At 45.4% G+C, this 23688-nt stretch overlaps 2 protein-coding genes across 4 annotated transcripts in view; both read left to right on the forward strand.

The window, feature by feature from the left end:
* The window catches only part of usp43a (ubiquitin specific peptidase 43a), a 35113-nt gene extending 21827 nt beyond the window's left edge, over window positions 1–13286 (forward strand). The window contains 9 exon segments of the mRNA XM_042342568.1: window positions 4298–4409; window positions 5384–5487; window positions 6319–6396; window positions 6893–7022; window positions 7419–7538; window positions 8664–8880; window positions 9821–9979; window positions 10479–10628; window positions 11647–13286. Of these exon segments, the coding sequence (XP_042198502.1) occupies window positions 4298–4409; window positions 5384–5487; window positions 6319–6396; window positions 6893–7022; window positions 7419–7538; window positions 8664–8880; window positions 9821–9979; window positions 10479–10628; window positions 11647–12815 (2239 nt within the window). The 3' untranslated portion in view covers window positions 12816–13286.
* A 4129-nt stretch (window positions 13287–17415) lies between these two features.
* pik3r5 (phosphoinositide-3-kinase, regulatory subunit 5) overlaps window positions 17416–23688 on the forward strand; it is a 32721-nt gene continuing 26448 nt past the window's right edge. For 2 of the 3 annotated variants that reach the window (XM_042342451.1, XM_007888464.2), the window contains exon 1: window positions 17416–17595. The gene's annotated coding sequence lies outside the window, so the exon portion shown is untranslated. Of the gene's footprint in view, window positions 17596–19478; window positions 19684–23688 lie in introns of those variants that run through there. The other variant, XM_007888463.2, reaches the window with a different exon arrangement.

The raw sequence follows: 23688 nt of genomic DNA on the forward strand, positions 1-23688 counted from the left end.
TGTGCTGACCCTTGAGTGGGATTTTCAGACCCTGTACACCTATAGTCTACACTGATGCTGGCTAATATTTCTATATTGCTTCTCTGAACAGTTTGTGCTGCTGATATTTCTGTGTAGTTCCCAAATGGAATAGTTCAGGGTGTTGAGAGGTCACACAGTGGAGTTGGCTTTTCAGGCAGATAAGTACTGGTTCTGCAGTGCCTTGCTTTGTAACTAATTACTGCTGCTTTTCAACCAAATTTGAAAAGATCTTGGTTTTAGAAAAGGAAAGCACTTAAACACGAGGCATGTAAATTAAACATCAGAGCTGGAAAGAGTTGCTGTTCAAAGATTTTAATATTTTATTACAAGCTCAGGAAAAAGCTCTGGAATGGAGTTAGCTGCTGTGCCACTGAGACTCTCAGAGTCTCTCTCTCTCTGAGCAGTGTCACTTCTGATAGTACCTTGACCTTGTAAACTGTCTTTACTGAAGCGGGCTGGAACTTTCTGCTTCAAAGGCAACATCAGCAGATCATACCTTACAGTGACTTTCTGCTCGGTGATGCGCTGAATGTTATGGACTTTGCACAAAATGTTCTGGCGGAGCAGCCAACGAGATAAACTATTGTCATGCCCCTAGAGTAACGATCCTACCTGACCCACTACCTCCACTTTGTCTCTAAAGGTTTCTCCTCTCACCCTTGCGTGGTTGTCTGTGTTGTACCTCAGGCCTTTATCCTGTGCCCCCTCCCATTTCTCATCTACATGCTCCCTCTTGGGGACGTCATCTGCAGACATGGGGTCAACCTCAACAAGAATGCGGATGAATTCTATATCTACAAAAGGTCCTTACGTACATGGTGTGGAATTCTCTGCCAAATCTTCATGTTAACTTCTGAAACCGACATTAAAGACTAGCTTGTCGCTTCCTTTAAACGGGAATCATGATGAGATGCTTTGAAAAAGGGAAGCTGAAGCAGCTGGAACAGCAGTTTGTGGCGAGGAGGTGTGGGCACTCTCTGTGGAGCCAGTGTTTAGGCTAGTTTTATGGTTGGGTTCTAGGTCAGGCACTCTCGCTGATTGTCAATAGATGACTACTGCCATCTGGTGCTCACATAGTGATGATCTCGTGCATCAGCCAATGTAGTGTGGAGGTGGCAAAGTGCATCACCCATCCAGCAATCTTAACTATCCACGTGCATGTTAGAGGATGTGGCACCCTAGAGTTCTGCAGCTAACATTTCCTGTTGGAGCGTCTGCTGCTGTTGGTGTGGGTTCCAGGAGGATTGCTCCTCTAGAAACTCCCTCAGCTCCTCTTGCGCTATCCCATGTCAGGCAGGGCAGCCAATCTCAGCATACGCTTGGGCTTTCATCGTGAACAGGAATCTCCGTGTGGAATTTTGCAACCAATTCCCGGGCTTTACAAATGTAGTCCATACACTAAGGGCTGAGAATGATAGACTTAACACAAGCCAGTGGTTGAAGCTGTGCACCAATGGGCCAGGTTGCTGCTTGTCCTAACCTGTCCTGTTGCCCAGTCTTGTGTTCTGCCGCCTGTCTTGTCCTGTGCTGCGTGCTATGCTGTGATGTGCTGTGCTTCCTAAGCTGTGCTACTTATCTGTGCAAAATTTGTCTGTTTTTTTTTCTTCACGCAAAGGTTTGTGAGAATGTAAAATGCAATGTCCCAGATAGCAGTACAGGCAGAATCAGGGAGATGTTTAAAAGGCAGATAATTACATACCGGGGAAATTATTATAATGGGGAAAGAGGATTAAAGTATCTGTCTTTAATCCTCTTAAAAAGCTGGTGGAACTGACTTGGTTAGCTGAATGACTTCTTCTTGTTCCTTTATTTATGATATTCCTTGCATTTGATTATAGGGTTACTCCATCCACCCCACCAAGGTGCCAGCCCTTCCCTTCCTCCGCTTTCTGCTCCACCACCATCACACACACACACTTATACATATACACACATTTAGATACATATATACACTATATATAAATACAACACATACATACATGCACACACACATTTATATATACACATACTCACACACCAGAGTGCAACCCCCCCCGACCCACCACGCACAAACACATGCCGGCCTCTCTATGTACATATACACACACACGCACACACACAATGCCAGTTGTGGAGGTGCATGTTGCTGTGGGTTTGATTTCGCACACACATTGCTCCAGCTCACTCGTGGTGCAGTATCTGTGGCAGTTTATTCCTTTTCGCTGTATGTCGCTGGCTTCTGTGTGAGCTGTGCTGCTGATCATTAGCCGTGCTGCTGTTCTAACTCCATTTACTTGTGGTCTGTCAGTTGAGTGTAAAAAGGATCTGCCTGCCGGGTATCTCCAGCTTGCTCGTGTTCACTGTCTGCATAAATTCATGACTGCCTCAATCCCACTTAAATAATTCAAATACTGTACTTAGGAATTCATTGTTTAATATTTGGTCTTCTTGAAAATTGGAACACGGTCATTTAAAAAATACGGTAACAAAAATAACTTCTACTCGTCTTATTGCTAAAATGCCCCTCGATATATGAAACACCCCATTAAAAACCGGTGTCATCACTCCTATCCTTAAAAATCCTTCCCTGGACCCATTTCTACTCCCAAACTAACGCCCCCATATCCAACCTCAGTTTCCTCTCCAAGGCCATGGAACGAGTTGTTGCTTCTCAGTTTTGCTCCTTCCACTCCCGCAACTCCCTTCACGATCAGCACAGAAACAGCCCTGATCAAAGTAACAAATAACATTCTGTCCATCTGCGACCCTGGCTCCCTCTGCCTCCTCGTCCTCCTTGATCTCTCTGCTGCCTTCAACACCATGGACCACTCTATCCTCATCCACCGCCTCTCCTCTCACCCCAACCTTCATGGCGCTGTCCTTCACTGATTCAGATTGCACAGAGCCTCTATTTCCACAAAGGGTTTCTGCTCTAGCTCCGCACCGTTTCGTGCGGCGTTCCTCAGGGCTCTGTCCTTGGTTCCACTCCATTTCAATATCTATATGTTCCCTCTTGGTGACATCATGTATGCAGTTGACACCCAACTCTACCTCTCTGCCTCCACCTTTGACGCCAGGACCACTGCTGTCCTGATAGAATGTCTGTCAGACATCAAGTCCTGGATAAGAGCTAATTTTCTTCAGTTGAACATCAACAAGACCGAGGCTCTGTCTGTCCAGCGCCTTGGGACGTCCTCCCAACGTGAAAGATGCTATACAAATGCAATTTTGTTATTGTTACTTTTCCCCCCCACCCTCCCACCGCCTCCAGCCTTAGTATACTTGTCTACTTCCGCGTAGAAATTCGGTGCAATTCCACCTTCTGAACGAACCATCTGTTTGATCATCGAATATTACAGCACAAAAGGAGGCTATTAGGCCCATCGTGCCTGTGCCAATCAGTCTCGCTCCCCCACTCTTTCCCCATATCCTTGCAATTTTTCCTCTTCAGGTACCTATCCAATTCCCTTTTAAAAGTTGTTATTGAATCTGTTTTCACCACCCTTTCAGGCAGTGCATAAAATCTCTTATGTTCCATGGGTTAATCAACTTCTGTGTCAACAGCTCAATTTAAATCACATATTCATCTTTTTGCCCCCTCTGAAACTGTGATCTCTTGTTACCAATTGACAGCACAGGAGGAGTTCATTCTATCATATTTGTCTGTGCTTGTGCTAGGTCCCCACTTGAGTTATCTACTCTAATCCCAGTCCCTGCTCCCTTTCATAACCTTTTATATTCTTCTGATGTATTTGTGTTGTGTTGTCCAGAGCTAGAATCAAACCTCTTTTATTGAATCTCCCTTCAGCCTACGTCATGAAAGAGACTGCACGAGTATGCACCACACCCAGCAGGAGAACATTCGAAAGAAAGAAGTACATTTGGCTTGTAGGCAGGAAATCAATAAAGCTCTTTTCAAAGTAAACCTATCTCACACTAGGAGGGAGAAAGAGATGTCAATAAGACAGCTCTTTAAAAAAACACTACCACTTTGTTTTCTGAACCAAAGGTTCTGATTCCCTTTAGGCATTTATCTCCCTCCCTCTGCAAGTGTGGTCGTCTACTATGGTAAATTACTGGAGATGTTTCTGGTGCTAAAGGTTACTTTACGCAGTTTTGGATAAGCAGATCTGAGACACTGATCAGAACTTTAGTGGCTTCCACTCCAGGGTCAATGCCATGTGTATAAATATTTTGTTCCCTGAAGTTTGGTCTCGGTGCTGACACCTTGTAGCTAAACACTCTCGAGTGCTGCCATGCAACTTGACGTGAGTTGACTCAATGATCTTCCTTTAAGGTTTGGGCCCCCATTCCTGGTGAGAGAAGATCGCTCCCTGTCCTGGGATCAGCTACAGGGCTCTCTCCTCAGTAAGCTAAGCCACCTGATGCGGAGCGAGGCCCGGCTACAGGTCAGTGAGTTGCTTCAAACCAGAGATTCAACCTTTCAGAAGTGGATTTATTCTGAGATGACAAGCAACTATGCCAAACTCGTGGGTACACTGTCTCCAGGCATTACCCCTCCAAATCTCACCATCCAATCTGCACAGTGTGGCTGGCACTTCCTTATCTGTCTTGTGATGTGATGTCAGTGTCAGACATTGGATCCTTACCCCTCACTCTCTTTCTTCCCCCCTTCCCCCAAACCCCCTATTGTTGAATTTAGTTTTGACTTTGAAGTTGGTTTTCTGTTGTTAAAAGAGCTTACAGAAAACCTTCTTAAAAAACTAAGACCGTGTTTAAGAAATTGCCAATAATCTAGACCTTCAGAAATGGTGAGAAAATAGACTAAATATTCGACGCAAGCAGCATTTCTCCCCAGGAGGGGTTATCTCTGGCTCAGATATTTCAGTCTAGGTCTGGGAACATTTAGTTGTATCTCAAAGCAGAAGCACCATTCCAAGTTAGCAATCACTAAAGGAATTCCGGAGCTGATAGTAAAAGCTGCCTGATAAATACAGCGCAGGACTGAGACTTTTTAATGTCAAGTTGTTACATTAACTGCAGCTACGACAAATGGACTTAGATGGTGGCAAAGATGTGAAGCATTGTGCAGCCAGTGAGTGACTGATGCACCAATTCGCCTAAAAATACAATTACAACACTTCACAGTGATTCCCACTATGAAGCGTCTCGAAGACTTGATAAGGCGCTATATTAAGTGCAAGGATTATTATTATGTCTGTGATTCACTGGTGCTACTGCTTGATAACTTTAACCTCAAAAACAAAATAAATACATTATTATCAAAATCCTGACATGTGATTCAGCACATGTCTGAATGCATGCCTCAGCATGTGTCTCTCTCTGCATGTCTCTGCGTGACCCTGGCGTGTCTCAGTGCGATCTCATTGTAGCTGATTAATGGTGCCTCTCTCTGTGTTAGAACACTGCATCTCTGTTCCGGATTCGGGTGGTTGGAACGTTGGCCGCTAACTTCTACCTCTCATCGCAGGACAGTTGCCCCCTGCAGCATCCAGCCGTGACCAGGTGGGCAGACATTAAAAACACCCGTGCTCAGTCTCGGGCTAATTGTGGTGCGCGCACGCGCGTGTGTGTGGAGGAGAAGGGGGAAGAAGGGCAGTCAGTGGCTAAATTCTGTGTTCTGTGTCTGTATCAGCCCTCTGAGACACTACCCCACCGGAAGGGCATTATATCAATGCAAGTTGTTGTTGTGTGTGACTGCTCCAGCGTCAGTGTGTGTGTGTTTGTGTGCGGAATGCCCCTTATCTATAATGATAATAATCATAATCCTTGCATTTGATATAGCGCTTTATCACGTCGGAAGGGCGTCTTAAAGCTCTTCACAGGATTTACTATGAAATAGAGTAACTGCATTTGTAGGCAAACATGCCAACCAATTGCCCAAAACAATCTCCCACAAACAGCCATGAAACAAATAACCATTTGGGGATTGCTGGCCAATGAAAAGGATCTAAATGTAATGTATAGCAAAATTGCCAGGAAATTCTGTCCAATTTGTACATTATCCAAACTATTTCACTCACATTCCGCATTGCAGGCGTCTGGGTTGTGGGGAAGCTGCAAACCTCAGTAGGAATTGAGAAATAGCCTTGATCAGTCTGGGTAGAAAGGACTTGTTGTAATTTGTGAGCGAGGTGACCGAACTTCTGTTTACAACAAAACCTTGTCATTAGAGACTATGTCTGTTCTCACTCGGGGACAGAGCGCTGCTTCTTGTCGGGACAATGATGCATTGAATTGGGAGGGAGAGGAACTGAGGATTGCGTGTTCACAATGCTGCCTGCGTGTGATGCCTGAGAAGCTTTGCTGAGTGATTGATATACTTGCTACTTTCAGGGCGCTGGACTCCTGTGCTGCCGCTGGGCCCTGCCACGTGAAGCTGGTGGTGGAGTGGGATCAGAGGGTGAAGGAGGAGTGAGTGAAGGGCTGAGGCAATGCGCTTGCGTGGGGGCCAAAGCCTGCGACTCAGACTTTGGCTTTGTGCTGCAAGCAGCCAGGGCAAGCTAATTGGGGGGTATCTGGGCGCATTTACCATTGCTGGGGTTTGTCATGTGCTCCAGTGAATCTCCTGTTGTTAGTAATAATAATAATAATAATAATCCTTGCATTTGATACAGCGCCTTATCACATCTTCGAGGTGTCTCAAAGCGCTTCACGGAATATACTGTGAAGTGAATTGACTGTATATTTTGTGGACGAAATGTGGCAGCCAATTGCGCACAGCAGCGTCCCACAAACAGTCGTGGATTGAATTGACCAATTTATTATTATAAATTTGAGTACAAACACCCTTTGCCACTGAGAGAGAGGGGATTCCACTGGCGTGGCCGGTGGTGGTGGTGGGAGGGGGAGGAGAGAGGCGAGTGGGAGGTGGCCCCAGTGTATATCATGGAGACTGTGTGTTCTTTAGACTGTTCGGGAGTATTCAAGAAGAAGTGGTTCAGGATGCGGAGAGCGTTCGTCTCCAGCATCAGCGGCACCAGGAGGCTCACAGCTGTACACTGGCTCAGTGCTTCCAGCTGTACACACAGGAGGAGCAGGTACTGCGAGCAACTCTTTGACAATTCGCTAATAACAACAGCAACTTGCATTTATATAGCGCCCTCCACTCCAGGCTGCATCCCTGAATGCTTAGTCAAAACCGGGGATAACACCGTCAAGACCAGAGATAGAGCCTGACCAAGAATCTGTGTTTGTGTGTGTGAGTGTGATTTCTGCCTCTCTGTGTATGTATGTGTGCGTGCGCACGTGTTGGGTGTGTTTGTGCACGAGTAAAGCAAAGCTCTGCAGATGTTCTGTATTGATCTGTCAAACAGTTTCTTATATAACTTGAGTTTTGATTCTAACCCAATGATGAATGACGCTTTAAGAAGCTTTAATATATTCCCCATGGTTACAGCCGGTGTTTCTCTCTCTCTCTCTCTCACTCTGTGTAGCTGGCCCCTGATGATGCATGGCGGTGCCCGCACTGTAACATCCTCCAGCAGGGAACCGTCAAACTAAACCTATGGACCCTGCCCGACATCCTTGTCATCCACCTGAAGAGGTTCCGTCAGGTATGCTGGCACCCGAGCCTGGAAGCCTTTGCCATGTCTCATGTTACAGGAGACTTTGAGAGCCACGGGTGGAGAGAAACTTGTAAGAGTTAACCAGACTCTGGGTATCAGGCCACAGGTTACAGGGATTTGGCCATAGGCATCACCAAGAAGGGGGAACGGTTGAGGAAGTGTTTGCACATTTCCTGTTGCTCTGATACCCGCTCAGTGTTGCTACTGTTCCATCTGTCAGCCAGGCTATTTCCTCTTGTTCCGACTTGTGTAAAAGTGGAATCTTCAATTTCTTGTAACACTTGTCTTACCAATCGCAGAACATTTGCAAAAGGGTGTAAGGAAAAAGGATACACAGCATGGGTTTGTAAAGGGAAAAAGTGGGGAACTGGGTTTAGGATAGATTGGCTTCATTGGGCATAATATTAAGTTAGATGTTCTTAACATGAATGCTTAAAATCCCATGACATAATTGAAAAAGAGAAGGGAGTTTTGCCCAATCCTGACTAACAATCCTTCAGATAAATTGGTCATTCAGCTCATAGAAACACAGAACGTTTCTGATTCATGCCTTTTACCAAGTGCCTTGTCTTAGTGCATTGATAACTAAATTTGCGATGATGGTGGAATGTAGGTATCTACTTCCAGTCTACATTGGCACAGAAGCACCTGAATTTGCCCCAACGCAGTGCAGACCATCAAACCTCACTCTGATGCTCTCGTGGCATCAAAGTGATGTGTCAGTTGTCTGGTGCTTCAATCCTGGAAAGACCCCCATTATACTGAACCTCGCAACAGCGAGAATCGGCTTACAATGCTGGTATTGCTCTGTCTCGCACTGGAAAATTGTGTGGATATGACTTTGAACTCTGTGGGTTAGTATGAATTATTTCCGCTATGTCAGACGTTCACTCCCAGTTTGTCATAGCTTGGGATGGTGATGGACAGTTGTACCTTTTATGGCTCAAAGGCCAGATGTTGCGTCCAGATGTTGTCCCCCCCTCCCCCCCCCCCCCAGTGTAGCCACCGCACTGCATCTCGCAGACTTTTTCACTCTGCTTTTCAAGCACCTCACGTCGCATTTCATTTTATTATTTTAAAGACTCGTTAAAATGGTGTCGATTTGACCCTCAGGTGGGGGAGAGAAGGACCAAGCTGTCGACACTGGTGACTGCCCCGCTGTGCGGGCTGGACATGTCACCTCATCTAGTGAAGAGACCCGCAAGCACCAAGAGCTTCCTGTCCCATTGGTCGCCCTGGAGGAGGCCGCGCTCACCTGGAGATAACTATGTGTACGACATGTACGCTGTGTGCAACCACCACGGGAGTATGCAGGGCGGCCACTACACAGGTAATAACATGAACAATCCTTCCAGTTGATATAGTGACTTTAACATCAAAACGTCTCCAAAGTGCTTCTCAAGTGCAGAGACTATGTAATTTGGTAATAATAATATACGTCGTCAAGACATCTCAAAGAGCTTTATAGGATACACTGTAGACTGTAATGTATATTTTGCGGGGGAATATTTTGTTAACTAACGCAGCAACTATTTTCACCATAACAAAGTCCCGAAAACAGCCATAAGGTGAATAACTAATTTATCTGGAGGGTTGTTGGCCTGATCGTTGGTCGAAACAAACTCCCTTCTCTTTGGTCGCATGAAATCTTCCACATCCACTCAAACTGGTAACCAGGTCTTCGGCTTAATGTCTTCCCTCTCCACAGCCCCCACCCCCACCCCCAAAGACTGATCTGGAGTGTCAAACTGGACTATGAGCTCAAGAGACAATGTAGGTCTCAGTGGATACGGCTCTTACATCTGAACCAAAGATAATAATCCCTGCATTTGATATGGTGCCTTATCGCATCTTCGGGACATCTCAAGCACTTCACATAATACTGTAAGGATGGGTGAGCATGCTTCCAACTGAGTCAAATTTAGGGAGGTGGGAGGTAGAGTGCTAAACTGATAAAGCACTCACAGGGTTGGGGGAGGGGGGAAGGCAGAGCCTTCACTGGTGAAGCCCACTGTATACAGGCTTGGGTATCTGTGTCACACAGGCTCCCAATCCAGATGATTCCATTGACCTCAGATCCAATCTTCTTTCTCGATTTCATGATCTTCCCTCAGTTCTCAGACACCAGGGAGTGCAACACTTTCACCCTCTCCACACCCCCCCCACCCCCCACCCCGGATAACTTGGATTCTCAGCTGCTTCCAGGTATTGTGTAACAGCTGTGCAGTCCTGGTTGTGACACAAGTAATCAAACACTCTGGTGCTTACAGCTTCCTGCAGGAACTCTGTGGACGGCCTGTGGTACAACTACGATGACAGTAACGTGGAACTGATTCCAGAAGCCGAGATTTGCACTCGAGCTGCCTATATCCTCTTCTACCAACGCAGGAACTCCATCCCTCCCTGGTCGGCCAACACTTCCGTGGCAGGTATTTGCAGCTCATTGATCCATTCAGGGAGCACAGCACGTTGGCATTTCTGTTACAACAAACAAAGTAACATTTGTGTAGCGTTGTTCATGCCGGGACAGTCACAGATTTGGACCCGAGCTGAGATCAGGGAGGGTGGGGAGGTGGCCAATGGCACAGTCGGAGAGGACTCAATGAATCGCAGGGTTAATGTGGAAAGCACCAAGTGAGACACCAAAGTCTGGGTAGTGCCAGGTGTTTAGCCACCCGGCCTCCTGCCGGTTCCTCGCTTGTTCCACCCCACCATCGGAGGTCGTGCTTTCAGCTGCTATGCCCCGAAACTCTAGAACATTCTTCCACAATCACTCTGCCTTGCCCCGCCTTTTGAAGTCCCACCTGAAAATCACCTGAAAATAGATGCTGACCAGGGGATGAGGGTTTGGTGGTGGTTCACAGTTCCCCTGATAGAGGAGACGGGTGAGGTTCAGCTGCCTTTTTACGGGTCTCTGTTTCTGTGCAGGATCCACAAGCTCATCGGTGTCTGATCACTGGCTGTACAGACTGACTGGAGACGACAAGAGAGGGAGCCTGGTGTCCCGAGCGTCCACCAATTGCACATCCCTCCCTTCTTCTCCGGAGTCTCCTGTCTTCCCAGAGAATCAACTCAGCGGTAAGTCTTACGTTTGGGATATCAGTAAGGTGATGAAATCAGAAACTCGCTCCCCCAAAAGGTTGTGGATGCTGGATACATTCACATTTTCATGACAGGTAAATAATATTTTTTAGGTGCAGGTATTAAGGGATATGGGGCAAGGATGGTAACTGGACTTGAGGTACAGATCAGCCATGATCTTATAAAATGGCGAAAAAGGCTCGAGGGGCTGAAAAGCCTACTCTGTTTCTATGGTGCACAGAGCCTTTACTCAGTTCTTCTCTGGCCAGCCAAGTGCCTGACATACACAGAAACCCATCACTATACGTGACAGTGTCCGAACCAAACCACTTGAGTAGCCTGCGTGCAAATATTCTTCTGTCTGGTGGTGTGTGCGCACCTTCTCACCAAAGGCAAACAGTTAATCCTGAAAGTATCGGGAGCAGAGACAGAAGAGCCAAGGTTTGGGGATTCCAGACTCTTATGTTGGGATTCAGCTAGGATCACCCGACAAGTTAGGATTTTGTGTGGAAGGCTTAAAAGGAGTTAAATGGGAAGAATCCTCTGCCCCAGTGACTGGTCAGACTCCGCCACTGTCAAGCGCTCCGGGACGCTACCCAGTGTGAAGTGTGCTATATAAATGCAAGTTCTTGACTGATCTACTCCTCCAAGTCTTACTGATGGGCCAGGCTGGCTGGCCAGTCACCATCAGCGCCTTGGAGTCTTGCATGGCTCAGGAACTAGCCTATCAAGAGGATAAACTCATTTCCGATATTCTGTTGAAAGGGCATAACCTTGGAGCCAACTTACCTCCAAAGGGACCCCATTTAACCCCTTCTCCACCGAAGGGGGAAGTCGAAACAGTGTGTTCCAATTAGCACGTTCCTGAAATGTCCCAAAGGTGTGTATGTGGTACATGTGCCAGCCTACGTCATGCTCTCAGCCGGAGAGGTTGCTTGGCACAGACTGATTGTTTCTGATCACATTCGATTGAGACACAGATTATGAGCCTATCCTGACTCTGTGGCTGTTGCAGGTGCTGTGGAGCTCCGCCCCTTTGCTCGAGGGACTCGGGGAAGAAGTGTGAGTATGAAAGCAGCTGCACCAGTTGTGCCGAAGGAACCTGGACTCAAATCTACGATGCGCTGGTCGCTGGGATCCAAGGACCGGCCCAGCTCTGTGCCTGGCGCCTTGGTTGAGTATTTGGAATCTGGTCGAAGGCCACGATGCACGACCCAGTCCATTGTGCCTAGAATGACCAGCACTGTGGATACACTGAGCTCAAAGCCTGAGCGGCAAGGTGCTGCTGAGGGAATCAAGCAGCAGGGCAGTGGGAACGCAGATGTCATGGGATCCAGGCTTCAGGAATGCTCGAGCGACCTTCGCCACAGTCGCAGCAACGAGATTTCCACAAACGAAAGGACGAGCTCGCTGAAGAGGAGCGGAAAACGAAGGAACAGCGGGTCGCAGCAGAGAAACTCCTTCACACTGGGTCCTAACAAAGCAGCGGTGGGGAGGAAGCCTTTGCAGGGCAAAGTGGAGGACTCGCTGTTGCGAGAGGATGGCAATGGCAAGTCCAGCGATACCGTTTGCATTGGTTCTGTGAGCAGCTTGGCTCTTAATGACACTTTGAAGAGAAGTAAAGGGCAATATGGCAGCAGGAAGCTGGATGAATCCTACTTGTTGAGAAGCACTGCTCCTGAAGCCCAGGGCCTGACTGAGGCTGGGATTCGGTACAGCTCAGGGGAAGAACCGAGACTCAATGACCGAATGCGTTCATTCCTGAGAGTTAGCTTTCTAAAGAAGGACACAAAAAGGCAATGCGACTCAGAAAATTTTAAGGCTGGCGTTCATGACCGCACACTTCCCATGGCAACCCTTCCCAATGGGGCTCTGAATGGGCAGCCCAGGGGGGAGCAGGCGTCCGTGATCAGCCCCAGAGCGGGAGTGGATGAAGCCAAATGTAGGGAGATGTTAAACAGCGGTAGGCGCAGTTTGTCAGAAGAACTCAGGCGTTCGCGAAGCTCATCCAGCATCGAAGCTACGGGATGGAGGCGAACAGGGTCTCTTGTGAAGAATGGACCAAGCTGTCAACAGGCCAGGCAGCTGACTATAGATAGAGGTAGGTCTGCGACACTACAGAGGACAAGATTCAGCTCCGCTTCACTGGGAAGAAGAAAGCCTGTGCCTGAATCCAGCTTTTAAAGTAAACGGTTCCCACAAAAAAAACTGGTAATTTTCTAATTAGCTGCACTGAAGTTTTTTTTCTGTTCCTTGTTTACGTAATGCCAACTCTTTGTAAATAACATTTTAATTTTATAGAAGTCTATCTAAGAACACGTGATGATATAGATTGGTTAATTTTGTGTATTATTATGAAGGGAGTTTATATATAACTTGACCCCACTGAAATTATTGGCTGAATGTAACTAAATGCAATAATGTAACATAGGGAAATTTGCAGAAAAATTCTGAGACTTTTATGCTTTAACAGAGGAAATGTTTTTATGGAAATTTTTTATTATCGATGATGTTTGAAGATGTAACCAAATGCTGGATATTTCAGGTACCTGACCTGTTGCTAAAAACAAATCAATCCTCGCCTTGAACTTTGCTGGATGAAATTTATGGGAAATTGCACAAGTTTTCATATGAATTAAACACTTTCAGAGTACAGCACTGTTGTAAAATGTTGTTGTTCGAGAGATTGTTCTAAAGATTGGATTGTTTCAGACTGCTGGGTTTGAAAGTACAATACAGTACAAAATTAAATTTTTTGTAAAGTCCTTTTTTCGTCGGGAGGATGTCCCAAAACGCTGAACAGTCAGGGATTAGGACCCGAGTGGGAGCGGCGGGGAATCGGAGGGTGGAGGACAGAGAGGGAGAGGGTAGGAGGGTGGCCGAAGACACGGTTGAAGAGGAGGATCTTGAGGCGTGCTTTGAAGGAGGCAAGGGAGGGAGTGAGGCGATACTGTTAGTCGTGGAGTTAACTCTGTTGAAACCAGCTTTTTCTTTTTGCCGGAATTTATATGAACAGGGAACTAAAGTCACTTGTATTTTATATTCAACTCTTGTTTATTTAATAAGACAAGAAAATGCCATTATGTATGTAGCAATGCTACTGTAATTACAATATTAACAACGACAAACTACATTTGTAAAGTGTCTTTCACATTGGGAGGACATCCCAAGGCGCTGAACAGTCAGGGATTTGGACCCAAGTAGGGGATTGGGATCAGGGAGTGTGGTTGTAAGGAGGGTGGCCGAATGTGCGGTTGAAGAGGAGGTTCTTGAGACGTGCTTTGAAGGACGCAAGGGAGGGAACAAGACGAAGGGGCTGGGGGATGGAATTCCAAAGGGTGGGGGCAGTGAAGTTAAAGGCTCAACTGCTGATGGTGTGGCGGGCTGGGTGTTCATAAGCTTCACAAGCAGGAGATGAAAAGTCTTAACTTCTTGTTTCTCGAAAACTTGAACTAGTGAGCGTTGTCTCAGGAACCGGCACGCTGTTAATAACTAATTTTCTCACCCACAAAATATACAGTGAATTCACTTTACAGTATATTCTGTGAAGCGCTTTGAGATATCCCGAAGACTTTAAGGTGCTATATCAAAATGCAAGGATTATAATATCCACCCTGTCATCTTCCCATGACAGCATGAAACTTAAATGAATCCTGGCCTCAGCCACTCTTCCTAGTAACCAGCTATTGGTTACTTTTGTATAAAGACATACTTCCTATCTGACTACTAAACTTGCCCTCGCACCTCTGAACTCGCCCTGCTATCTTGAAAATAATAATAATAATCCTTGCATTTGATATAGTGCTTCATCACATCGTTGAAACATCTCAATGTACTTCATGGGATATACTATAAAGTGGATTGACTGTGTATGTGCGATTTTTTTTTGTCAAACGCAGCAGCACAGCAATGTCTTACAAGCAGCCATCCGTGAGTGACCAATTTTATTTGGGAGATTTGTTGGCCAGGACAAATCATTTTTCAAAACTCCTCTTTTCGAATAGTGCCATGGGATCTTTAACGTCCACTTGAACAGGCAGACGGTACCTCGGTTTAATATCTCATCCTAAGGACGGCACCTTTCGACAGTCTAACACACTCCTAGCAATGCATCGGAGTGTCATCTTAGATGATGTGATTCCAAGTCCCGACATAGAGCTTGAACCCACAACCTTCTGACTCAGGCGAGAGTGCTTCCACAGAGCCAGGCTGACAGACATGAGGAAGGTTGGAAAAATGATTTTACACAGGCGTTGTTAGAATGTAGAATGCCTTCCCACAAAGCTATATCCATAAGAGCATCCAGCAATTACATTATATGAAAAAAATTGTGACATTTACAACAGACACTTATAAAATCTGTTATGACATGCTGCATTTTTCATTGCTCTGTTACTATGGAACTGAGAAGGTTAAGAGTGGATTTATTGCAGGTCTTCGAAATTCTGACTGTTTTTGAGGGGATAATAATGAAAGAGTTTTTCCCCTTGGTTGGTAACTTGGTAACAAGGCATAAATCCAGGACTGTCAAATTGGAACAGTTAAAGGGACGTTATAGAAGACTTTTTCCCACACAGGTGGTTTAGTAAAATATGGAATGTTTTGCAACAAGTGACTTTTAGGCCTGACACCAAGGGAACATTTAAAAGAGAATTGGATAAGCATTTGAACCACAAAAACAACTTGCATTTATATAGCGCCCTTCAGGCCGGCCGCAGTCTCAGAGCGCTTGAAGATGAATTTGAAAGGGTACAGGTTAAAGAGCGGAGGGTTTAGAGTAGAGGGGTTAGTTCCAGTAGAGGATCTGGGCCCAGATTAGAGTCAATGGGCCAAAATAGCCCCTCCTGTGCTATCATTCTATGTACATCTTTTATTGCTGTTCGCCGTGCACCAGACATACTGAATACATGCTTTTCTGTTTCACCTTGTTTAGGTGAGTTTGAGATCTCGGTATTATTCTTGTTTCAAATCAAAAATTCTTAGTTTTTTACAAACTGAGAAATCAGTTTCTAACTCCAGAAAACCAGAAGCCTGAAATTAACGTTTCAACTCACGAAATGGAGCTGGTCATTTTTGATGCCACAAGCCTTTACTACAAAACCCAATGCGAGTTCAGAGTGAGCTGCTTATGTACAAAATAGGACAGTTTGTGACATTTACACAAGCTGAACTCTAGGTGATGCACAACACTAGTGTGTAGAAGTCTAACTGGATTGGGCTGCTGAGTTAAACTACACTTCTCAGATATCGCCCTATCTAGCAAGCAATCAGCACAAAGCACTTATCAGCAACATCCTCGTGAAAATTATTCACTCTGGGTAGTGTTGGGCTGGGCTCAATCAGTATCACACACAAAATGATGGATTCTAGCCCCACAAGCCAGGGTTGAGCCATTTTTGCCCACAAATGTACAGTCAATTCACTTTACAGTCTATTCTGTGAAGCGCTTTGAGATATTTAGAAGATGTGAAAAGCGCTATATCAAATGCAAGGATTATTATTATTCAACCACGTTGACACTGCAGTGCCGTTCTGGGAGAGCGTTGCACTGCAGAAGGTGCAGTAATTCAGGTAAGATGTGAAGCTGAGGTCCTGTCTGTCATGTCCTGCTCTGCCTTTCCCCACCTCTGCAACATCGCCCGGCTCCGCCTCTGTCTCACGCGGCAGGCCACAGAAACCCTCATACACGCATTCATAACATCCAATTTTGACTATGCAAACTCCCTGCTTGTCGGCCTCCCCATCTCCTCCCTCCATAGGCTGCAGATCACCCAGAACTTTGCAGCCCGTGTTCTCTCCTGCACCAGGCTCCGTGAACCCATCACCTCCATCCTCGCCCAACTCCACTGGCTTCCCATCACACAAAGGATACAGTTCAAGATCTTGGTCCTCACCTTCAAAGCCCTCCATGGCCTTTCTCACGCCCCCCCCCCCCCCGCCCACCTCTGCGACCTCCTAACCCCCTACCAACCTGTCCGCTCCCTCCGCTCAGCGGCCTCTGGCCTGCTTCTCATCCCCCGCCTCGCCTGCCCCACTATTGGCGGCTGAGCCTTCAGCCACTCTGCCCCCACCATCTGGAACTCCTTCCCCAGTCCCTCCGCCTCACTCCCTCTCTTGCCTCCTTCAAGACCCATCTCAAGACCCTTCTCTTCGACGATGCCTTCGATTACCCTTCTTTCCCCCCCAACCTCCCCAATCCCGACCCTCAGTTCGGGTCCGAAACACTTACTGTCCAGTGCTTTGGGAGGTCCTCCTGAAGTGAAAGGCGCTAATACACATGTAATTGTGTTGTTGATGTCTGTTGTTATGGATTCAACGAAGACCAGGAAGTTTTCCCTGTATCCTGGCTAATTATCCTCCCTCATCCAAAGTCACATCAAAAATCGTAGCTCATTCATTTGCATTGCTATTTATAGGGTTTTACTAGTGCAAGTTAGCTGCTGCATAACCACAGTCACTACTGCTCATTGGGCCAAGAAGTCTCACATTTGCTTGTGTGGAAATCAAATGCAAATATTAAAGCAACAAATATCACTAATGGTGTGTGTGAACAAGTGTGAACCGGTCAAATGAATCGTCTAAAGTGCCACTTTGCTCACTTAATACCGTATATCGGGAAAGAGTTCGCCCCTGTACAGCAAAATAGCAATTAAAGCGAAAAGTGCACCAACATGCAATTAAATAGCAATGCAATTGGAAGAGTGATGTGAACGCCCCCCTCAGCTACTCGGAGCCTCCGCCCTGCACTTCCTCTGTGCAGCCTCTCCACGTCCTGTTTGGGTACAGACACAGAGCGCACACATCAGAAGTGTGTGGGATAGAGGCATCTCCTTTCATGTGTAGTTTTGTTGATGCAGGATGTGGTTACACTCTCGAGACCATCGTGCGAGCGCTTGAAATGGCACCAGAAGGAAGCCAGGCTTGAGGGGAGAACCTCCAATGTGCAGACCTCTTCCAATTCACAGTAAGTTTGGGCATTTGTTTCTTTGCTCCTGGGGTCAGTGACAACTGCTGGGGAGGGGGTGACAAGCGATTGCACGCTCGTTTCTGTGTGGATCTGTTGCCCACACACTTGGTCTGAGGTCCTGATGTGATTGCCATCTCACGTTCACGATCTTTAAATGCCTTTTGACATTGGAAGGACATCTCCAAGCGCTTCCCTGTACATGGGATGGGAGCCCAAGCTGGAGGTGGGAGAGAGAGCTGAGGAAGGAGGTGGGGGTGGTGGTGGGGGTGGTGGTGGTGGGGGGTTTAGAGAGATGACCAAAAAAAAGTGCAGTCAAGTAAACTTAAACCCAGAACTCACCTGAAACCTGACGTGCGTTGAGTATTGCATGTAGTTTTGGTGCTGAAAGGGCAGAGAGCGCACAGAGCCACAGAGAGGGTACAGCACAGATTGATTGGGGAAGGAGATGGAGGTGAGCGCTTGGAGAGGGTGGAAACTGCACCGGAACAGAGAGAGAGAGAGAGGTTGAGCGATTGACACAGTGGAGCTGTTGGGATGTGAATTTGTGGATGGATATATCCAGGGGAAGTCAGCAAAAAATACTTCTGCTCAGAGGATTGTCCAGGTGTAGAATGAATTACCTAGGGGGGTACTTTTTGGAGTAATAATAATAATAATCCTTGCATTTGATGTCGCGCTTTTCACGTTGGGAGGATGTCCCAAAGCGCTTCACAGAACACACTGTAAAGTGAATTGACTGTATATTTGTGGGCGAACGCGGCAGCCAATTGCGCACAGCAATCTCCCACAAACAGTCGTAGATGGTTTCTATAGAGAAGTAAAACACTAAAACGCTATGGGTCCAATGTACTTAATTGTACTTTTAATGTGGCTAAATTTACCTGGTATTTACTGAATTTGTTTAACTTTTTGCGTCGTAAAAAAAAATGACCCCATCCTCCCATTTCTCTCGCTACCAGTCCACAACCTTGGCTTCTGCTCACCAAACACCCAGCTTCCAACTAGTGGCTGTGTGCATCTCTCTGGACAGTAACTGTGAGAGAGTCTCTCCAACAGTAGTGCTTCTCTGACACACTATGTGTGTGTGTGTGTATCTCTATGACAATAGCTGTGTGTGTGTGTATCTCTGACAATAGCTGTGTGTGTGTGTATCTCTGACAATAGCTGTGTGTGTGTGTGTATCTCTCTGACAATAGCTGTGTGTGTGTGTGTATCTATGACAATAGCTGTGTGTATGTGTATCTCTCTGACAATAGCTGTGTGTGTGTGTATCTATGACAATAGCTGTGTGTGTGTATCTCTTACAATAGCTGTGTGTGTGTATCTCTGACAATAGCTGTGTGTGTGTGTATCTCTATGACAATAGCTGTGTGTGTGTGTGTATCTCTATGACAATAGCTGTGTGTGTGTGTATCTCTATGACAATAGCTGTGTGTGTGTGTGTGTGTATCTCTATGACAATAGCTGTGTGTGTATCTCTGACAATAGCTGTGTGTGTGTGTATCTCTGACAATAGCTGTGTGTGTGTATCTCCATGACAATAGCTGTGTGTGTGTGTATCTCTTACAATAGCTGTGTGTGTGATCTCTATGACAATAGCTGTGTGTATGTATCTCTATGATAATAGCTGTGTGTGTGTATCTCCATGACAATAGCTGTGTGTGTGTGTATGTCTTACAATAGCTGTGTGTGTGTGATCTCTATGACAATAGCTGTGTGTATGTATCTCTATGATAATAGCTGTGTGTGTGTGTCTCTATGACAAGAGCTGTGTGTGTGTGTGTATCTCTCTGACAATAACTGTGTGTGTGTGTCTCTATGACAAGAGCTGTGTGTGTGTATATCTCTATGACAGTAGCTGTGTGAGAGTGTCTCTCTGGCAGTATGTGTGTTTGTGATTTTTCAGATTTATCTCAACATGTGTGCGCTGGGTGGCCACAGTGATTGCCAGACCCCAATGTACTTTACCACCACAGGAGGCTAAGGCACTAATCACTGACAGCAGCTCTATATCAGGACTGGAGCTCACAATCTAGGCTGACATTCCAGCTCAGTCCTGGGGAAGTGCTGTAATGTTGGGTGGAGGTAAGTGTCCTTGGGTTTGCTGCCTGAATAGATGGATGCTAAAGATCCTGGGACACTTTCTGAAAAGAGACAGGAGTTTCTCCTAGGTTAAGAATAATAATTCTTGCACTTGGTTTAGCATCTTTCACATTGGACGAAGAGCTCCACACAATATACTGCAAAGTGTAGTGACTGTGTATTTTGTGGATGACAATGCTCCACATTAATTGTTAGTGAGACTCGCTGTGTCCAAAATGACTTCCATATTTTCCTATGAAACACGCTCACTACACTAAACTGTATGTACCTGTGCAGTGCTTTTAGATGTTATGCTGTGTTAAGACACACATAAAAATGGAAGTTGCTTTGTTAGTTTTTAATTCTCAGATGACATGATGAGGCGATATACAATCTATGGTGAAAGCAAACACATATATACTACATTAAATGACCTGTAACCTTTGAGCCACCTCAAACCTGCATTCCTCGGAGAGACCTTGAGTTATCATCTCTCGCTATTAATATACGTGCAAAAAACAGTTCATCTTCCTCTCAAGCTGAGCTTCTGATCTCAGCCAAACTGTCATCGGGCCAGTCAGTCAATATGGGGCTTTTTAGCTGCCAGCACCTGGCTAAAAATACAAAATAGTTATCTTATCTGTGATTTAGCTGTGATGCCTTTTCCACAGGAGCATTGTGCAGTCAGTGCAGATGTTGGACTGAGCTTGGCTTTGGTTGAGAATCTTTCTGAACAAAGAGACTCCCTGCTGAAAAAAGGCACATGAGCATTCCCGTTCAACCTGTTTACCTAGTGACCCTCTCGGATAAGAAAGTATTGCATGTAGTGAAAATGTAAATATTGTTGAAAGAGGAAGTTCCTTTATAACTTCCTCCTGGAATCCGATATGGTTCTGCTGTAGGAATTGCCAGGTGCACAAGTCATCATCAGGGTCAGATCATCCTCCCATGTGTCGCTGTATCAAGTCGCCTTGAACAGGTTGAGCACAGCACATTGTGGATTGGGCACCCTGTGGGCTGATTTTCATGTTGTCATTGACGGTGCCTTATGTAGCACTATGTTGATCTGCCCAGACACTTTAACATTCCATATTGGAGACACAACCCCTATTTCGCCCCCAAAATATACAGTTAATTCACTTTACAGTATATTCTGTGAAGCGCTTTGAGACGTCTCAAAGATGTGATAAGGTGCTATATCACAATGCAAGGGTTATCATTATTATTGGAGGAAGGAGGGCATTAAAAGTTAGAAACGGAATTTTAATTTTTTTGTACTTGTAGAGATAAATGCACTTGGTTTGTTGCATTTGGTTCTAAGAGGTGGCCTGATTCTCTTTAACTCCACAGCTCTGTATTTTGGGGGGTTTGGGGGCTGTTTGGGAGGACCCAACGCAACTTCTGACCATTTGGATGGGCTTTCTAAATGGTCAGAAGTTGCACTGGATCCATTCAAACACAATAACAAAGGTTAAAAATAACTGGGTGAATTCAGGAGTAAATTTTCTCAGCTAATTCAGAGAAGTGTGCCTTAACAATAGTTTTTAAGGAAATGGTTGTGGGATAGAGAGAGGGTCGGTGTTTGTGCAATGTGTGCAGGGTGTCTTCTCAGTCAATGACTTTGTTACGACAACTGAGGAAGGAAATAGGAATCGTGTAGCTCCGTGGTTAGAGTGCTCGCCTCGTAAGCGAAAGACCTGGGTTCGATTCCCAGGCAGGATGAAACCTCCACACGCCCTCAAGAAAAAAAACAATAATAAATTGGTCATTTCAATCCGCAACTGTCCGTGGGACGCTGTTGTGCGCAATTGGCTGCCGCATTTCGCCCACAAATATACAGTTAATTCACTTTACAGTATACCCTGTGAAGCGCTTTCAGATGTCTCAAAGACGTAATAAGGTGCTATACCAAATGCAAGGACTACTTATTATATTATTATATTATAAACACAGTCTGACCTGGTTCTGGGTCGCAAGTGAATGAACCAAGTGGGAGAACATTTGGGAAACGATGACTACAATAAAATTGGGTTCAGTGTGAGACTAAAAAAGGAAGAGTTCTTATAAAGTGTTAATTCTTTCAAAAACAAATGAGATAGATTTCTTTTAGGAAATAATATCTCAGGATACAGTATAGCGTTTGGGACATGACATGTGCATGTGACTGCCAGGATGGTGGAAGGCAAACCTGGATGGACCTTGATCTTCGTTCATCTAGCAATTCTTATGTTCTTATGAAGTCGAGGACAAGTGCCCTGTGGTGGGGGAGGGGTGCAAAACCTATTTCAGTGAGAGGCAAAGAACCCTTGCTCAGATTGATTTATGACGACATGTTGGGCACTGTTCTAATTTTGTCGACAAGTGGACAATACATATACTGTGATTAAAATTTCTGTACCTTTATATACATGTATTTTCCTTTATCTTTTTAAAATAGTCAAGTCAAGTTTATGTTTAATTTCAGTTGTGGGATCCGTCATGGTAAACGGAGAACAATAGACAATGATCAGTACTTGCAACATAATAATAATAATCCTTGCATTTGATATACAACTTTTCACGTCTTCTCGACATCTCAAAGCACTTCACAGAATAGACTGTAAAGTGAATTAACTGTATATTTTGGAGGCGAAATAGGGGTTGTGTCTCCATGTATGGAATGTTAAAGTGTCTGGGCAGATCAACATAGTGCTACATAAGGCACCGTCAATGACAACATGGAAACCAGCCCACAGGGTGCCCAATCCACAACGCGGCAGCCAATTGCGCACAGCAGCGTCCCACACACAGTCGTGGATTGAAAATGACCAATTTATTATTGTTTTGTTTTGGAGGGATTATTATTAGGCTCTATGTGGAGTAAGGAAACTTACCCAAGGCTTCGCCCTGCCTGGAATTGAACCCAGGTGTCTCGCTTGCAAGGCGAGTGGTCTAACCACTGAGCTACAGGACTCCACCCGGTTCCACATGGCTAATTTATAGGCCCAACCACTCTAACATTCATTCACGTGTCACACGTGAGGAGAAGGCTCTGTAGACGTAAGTGGTGTTAATGAAAAGGAGGCCTTTAATATTGTTAGAGACTTAAAAACAATTGTCAACATAACTGTGTCAGAGTTTATGTCGACATTGACAAAACAAAATCTCTCTAACTTCCCCTTTCGTGTTCCTCTCTATTACCTCATTAACCCTCATGTGCTGAAAAACATCATGTAAACTTTATCGGTCACATAGCTTCTTTCTGAGACGTGACATTCTGCTTATTTAAGAATTGCCATCACTATGGTTTAGTGAGGATCACGTGCAACAAATGGATCTCTCTGTACTCCTGTACACCCACCTTGCCAGCAGCTCGTGTTATACCCCAGCAACTGACAAGGAAATACTGGACGGAGCGCTGCTCCCTGAGAGAGAGAGGCCAGTCTACGGGGTGGAGGAGAAGTGGGGGGGGAGTTGCATTGTCGGAGATATCATCCTTCAAATGAGATGCTGAACCAAGTTTAGGTCTGTCTGTCCAGATGGACGTTAAAGAACCTATTTGAAAAGAGAAGGAAATTTCTCTCTCCCAGAGTTCTGGCCAACAATCCCCCAAATAAAATCGGTCATTCATTTCACGGCTGTTTGTGGAAAATTGCTGTATGCAATTGGACTTACACATTTGCCTACAAATACACATTCACTCCATTTTACAGTAATAAATAAAATAATAATCCTTGCATTTGATATAGCGCCTTATCACGTCTTTGAGACATCTCAAAGCACTTCACAGAATATACTGTAAAGCGAATTAACTGCATATTTAATATGTTCTATGAAGCACTTTCGGACGTCCTCTCGACAGGAAAGGTGCTACACCAAATGCAAGGAATATTATAATATGTTTTGAAATGTGGTAATGCTTTGGTGAGGTGAGTATTAGCACCGCGTGACTGAGAATGTCTTGTGTTACTTTAACACTGTAGCTTCTCTCTGCTTGTATCTATAGCTGATCCATGTCACTGCAAGTTG

Source organism: Callorhinchus milii, unplaced genomic scaffold (genome assembly GCF_018977255.1).
Source record: "Callorhinchus milii isolate IMCB2004 unplaced genomic scaffold, IMCB_Cmil_1.0 Scaffold20, whole genome shotgun sequence".
Taxonomy (NCBI): Eukaryota; Metazoa; Chordata; class Chondrichthyes; order Chimaeriformes; family Callorhinchidae; genus Callorhinchus; species Callorhinchus milii.